The sequence below is a fragment of the Pterocles gutturalis genome, unplaced genomic scaffold, assembly GCF_000699245.1.
Source record: "Pterocles gutturalis isolate BGI_N339 unplaced genomic scaffold, ASM69924v1 scaffold2033, whole genome shotgun sequence".
NCBI classification, from domain to species: domain Eukaryota; kingdom Metazoa; phylum Chordata; class Aves; order Pterocliformes; family Pteroclidae; genus Pterocles; species Pterocles gutturalis.
In genome coordinates this window covers 7019-11467 of record NW_010120122.1, presented here as the reverse complement: position 1 = coordinate 11467, position 4449 = coordinate 7019, and the positions used below count along the sequence as shown (strand labels likewise).

General features: G+C 49.3%; 1 protein-coding gene across 1 annotated transcript in view; it reads right to left on the bottom strand.

Moving 5' to 3' along the window:
* LOC104464125 (solute carrier organic anion transporter family member 2B1-like) overlaps positions 1 to 4449 on the bottom strand; it is a gene marked incomplete at its 5' end in the record, with an annotated part of 12597 nt that overhangs the window by 5590 nt on the left and 2558 nt on the right. Inside the window, one exon of the mRNA XM_010076758.1 lies at positions 3869 to 4025. Within this exon, the coding sequence (XP_010075060.1) occupies positions 3869 to 4025 (157 nt within the window). The remainder of the gene's footprint in view (positions 1 to 3868; positions 4026 to 4449) is intronic.

Below are 4449 nucleotides of genomic sequence, written 5' to 3'. Positions count from 1 at the left end.
AACGCTTTGGCATCCTGCATAAATCTGGACCCTTGGCATGGAAAAATCTCCCCCACAGCTGATAAAACCTTTGAGCCTGATGTGAGCTTACTGGCCTGTGTTACATCTTTTGGAGGAAATCTCCAGGGGAGCAGCCTGGACTCCAGCACTGGTACCCAGCTTGTCTCCTGCTGTGTGTAGAGCAGAGCTGGCAACCAAAGCCAGGGTCCAAGCTCCGGGGAGTATTAAATGAGAAAACACGTGCTAGGGGAAAATGCAAAACCTCACCTTTGAGAGAGGGTCATAAATAACCAGCACAGTGCTAGCACAGGAAGGATGCCTCAGGGCAAGGGATATGGATTTTTTTTTTCTTTTTCTCCAGATTTTAGCAACAATTCTCTTTTTGAAAACAAGAAATGACTTTTTTTGGTAAGAAACCTTTAAATAAAATGGAGGAAGTGGCACGGCTGATGCCCATAAAAGACACCTACATGGATCTGCTGCTGGCTCAGAGCGCTGGGAGAGATTTGGCATGAAAGGGGACACAATCCCTCCTCCCACCTCTAAGAAAGAGGATTTAATATTTTAAATTAAGGGATTTATCTTCTTCAGCCATCTGAAATGAACTAAACCAAACACATCATCTGGGCTCCTTCTGCAGCCACGGAGGGAGAGGTGGGTCTCCGGAGGACCCGTCACAGATAAGTACCTGCAATAGCTGAGATTAATTTGGGCCAGAGCAGTTAACAAAAACGCAATTAGATAAATTTAAACTTGCTCGATCTGTGTGACCGCCACCTTTGACAGAGAATCGGAGTCACAACATCAAGGGGACTCGTGCAAAGCCAAACACAGACAAAGGGCTGGAGATGCACACAATGGAGGCACAAAGCAGGGCTCTGCCCCTTTCATTCAAAATGTTGGAGGATCTTAGAGGAGGGAGCATCACTCTGTCTGCAAAAACCTCTGAGCAGTGGTGACAAGCCACAAAGCTGCCAGTGGCCCGTCTCCGTGAGATGCATCATCTGGGCAGCAGTGCCACGAGGCTGACGCAGCACCGGGGCTGGGGAAAACCACCCAGCGAAGTGGGGAGAGGACAACAACCATGTGGTTTCCATGCAGGGACAGGCAGCCATCCCCGGGGTTTTTGGGACTGTGCGTCAAACATCCCCAACAGTACCATTTAACAACTGTTTTCTTAAGAGAGAAAGCTGCTCACGTCAAACTCTGCCTGATGTTGTCTTATTTCTACTTTTTTTTTCCCCCCCAGCTGGGACCTTCCAGCATCCCAAATTTTGGGGTGTGTGTTGACCCAGCAAAGGTCGCTGCTCCCACCCATGGCCACGCACGATGAAAGCAGAGCGGGGCTCAGACCCCAGGAGCCCCATGGCATGGAAATTCCCGCAGTCCCAGGAGCCCCATGGCCACCTCATTTCAACAGATCACTCTGGACCTGAACAAACAGAAAAGCACAAAAAGGTTGTCCCTGCAAGGTCCTGCTCTTGGGCACAGTTTGCAGGCTCCTGCTGTTGCCCGTGAAATTTGGGGACATCGGGTGATGCGAAGAGCCAATTGCTTTCAGTGTACAAGAGCTTTCCAACGAGAGTGTTAAAGCCAAGATTGCACTGTGCAAACCTCCTCTGGGCAAAGCTGAGCAGAAAATTGCAGGTTTTTCTGCACGTTGGGAGGGTTTCTAGGATGTTTGGGACATGAAATGCATTAGGCAGCAGGCCCCTGTATTGGCAAAGAGCGGCTGAAAATAGTAAGAAAAATGTAAAAGAGCAGAGAAAGCAGGAGGTAGAGGGATGCCATGAAATGCAAGAGTCTCGTTTTTCCTTTCCTGCACCAGGTAATACCCAAAACCAGAGAGGGACTGAGTGTCTGACTCTGCAGATACCTGAGCTCAGCTCCTGGTCCAGCAGGATAGCAGAGCAGAGCTCCGTATCTGCAGCCACATCACTGCGTGCCATGAGCTCCCCCATCCCAGGGAGATGCCACGTGCTCCGGCTATGATGTGCTGGCACATGGTTTGGCATTTTATAACAACATCCTGAGATAGTCCCTGCGCGGAAGAAGCTCTCACACACCTTAAATTGGGTCAAGATGCATCAATAGGTGGAAAGAAGGTTCAGCAAATTATCTCAGCGCTAAAGGAAGAGCTAACGCTGGCTTTACAAAGTAGCATTTGCACAGGAGCATCAAGGGAGCCCGGACTTTGCTGTAGCGTGTGGCTACACATAATGAGACGTTTAATGAGTGCAGGAGTGGGTTGTGTTCAGGAACACGGGATGTCAAAGGGCTGGAGGCATCTTTGGGGAGGAAGCAGCAGTTGGAAAGGATCTGCTGTACAAGAGGCAGGCACGGGGATGCAGAAAAGCACATTTGGGACCAAGCTTTGGCAGAAAACATCATTGTTATTAAAATGAAGCGTTGTTAATTAACAAAATGCTGCTTCAAAGTGCCCAGGCAGTCCCATGCTGCCATCATATCCTGTGCCAAGAACACAGAGGAAAACGACTCACCCTGTATGGACTGCTAACATTTTTCAGGTTGGGTTGTGAATTGGCCAAGATTTCCTCACTATTTGTTGAACTGTATTGCCTGAAGACCCAACAGACAACTGGCACTGGGAAAACTTGGACCTGCTGGGGTTTCCATGACATACAGGGAGCAGCACAGGCAAGAGAAGCACATGGCAGCAAAATAACCTGGCCAGGTCTGCAAACGAAGGGAAAGCCAAGAGCAAAACCCATTTCTCTAGCCCCCGCATCAGGGCTCTCCCACTGAATTATCCTCGCATGGAGACGCTTGGCTTGACAAGTGGTGCTTACAGAGAGGATGTACCTTGCAACTAGATCGTGACTTTTTAACCTGCAAATCTGCAGGCTGAAAGGTGGAATAACATTGTTCTGACGGGAGCCTCCCAGAGCATGAAGTGAAAGTCAGGTAAATGTCAGTGCTGTGCGCCCTGGGGCAATGGTCCCTCCAGGCTTGGCTTGCCCAGAGCATACGATGTTCAGCAAAAATAAACAAATAAACAGCTCATTCTAGGCTTTGAGCAGTGTTTTAGGTCAAGCCCAAGCAAGTAGTATCGGGTGAGCAGTCTGGGCGATAGCTGCTGCAAGACATCAAGGTATGTGACAATGTGTACCCCCCGCATCGATATTTTGCTTTCACAGCTCTGGAAAAACTGGAAATAGAATCATAGAATAGCTTGAGTTGGAAGGGACCATGGAGGTCATCAGACTCCATCCAGTTTTGGAGAGCTTCAAGCATGTGATGCCCAAACTGGGAGCCTGTAGGTCCCGGTTCAAGGAACATGGATGGGGTAATTCACAGCAGGAGCCTGGAGGTGGGCTGACTCACCCCTTGGAGAAAGTATCCCTTGAATACAAGATTATTCATGGATTTGGGGTGATCCCAGGTGCTGTGATTAGTCCTTCCCATACTTCACATCCTCCTGTCCCACCACAGGAAACATCACTAAGAAAGGTGACCTTGCTGGTCATCGTTTAGGTGGGAAGGGAAAGCAGAAGGTCCTTGCATCCTCCATGCAAAAAGTCCACTCAAGCTGCTGGGTAGCAAGGGAGATACTGAAGTTGGGTTTTGTGGAGCAAAATCTGACCTGGCGTGGAGCAGTGGATGGAGAAGGACAACTTAACATCCTAAGAAGTCAGGTACCTAAAAAGTTCCTGCTTGCTGCCTTGGCCAAGGACCTGTACTGGCAAGGGCTGTTCTCGACCTTCCCTTGCTCACCCCACAGGGTCACGGAGAGCTTGTCCAACACTAACAAACATCAGAAAACTTAATTGCCAGACTTGAGCTCTGCATTGGTCATCCCTCATTAGCCATCCCCAGCCAGCACTCTAGCTCAGTGGGAATGACTCACCAGGACCGAGTTGTCGGCGTCGATATTTACAACCCTGCAGCTGGCGGAACAGGGCGAGATGTATTCGATGGCATTAGAGCCGCAGATGGGGTTGTAGGCTTTCTCGGGGCAGTTACAGTGGAGGTTACACTCCAGAGCATGGTGTCCAAATTCAGAGCTACAGCAGGAAGAAAATATTTATGCATGGTATTGAGCATCATCAATATGCATCTTATACAGAAAATACACTGTGTGTATACTGAGATTAGTAAAGAAACACTTGATTGCTTAACAAAACCTTCCCCATATGTAAGTGAGGACCCACAGAAATCCCACTATAACCCCCCCAAGGCTTTGCTCTGCCTGGGCAAAGCATCTGACTGCAAATGATCAAGGGAGTCACCCACTTCCTTCATATTTGGCCCCAAATGTGGGGTCTCGGGGTACTTGCAAGACCACGCTGTAGGAGGTGGTGAGCTTCCCACGGAGGGTTTGGACCAGCTCCTACCAAGACCAGAGGATGCTGAACAGGTGAATTTACAGCAACTCGGATCAAGCCTTGAGGGATGACAAAGTCCTGCCCGTGTTTAGCTGTGTAGGGA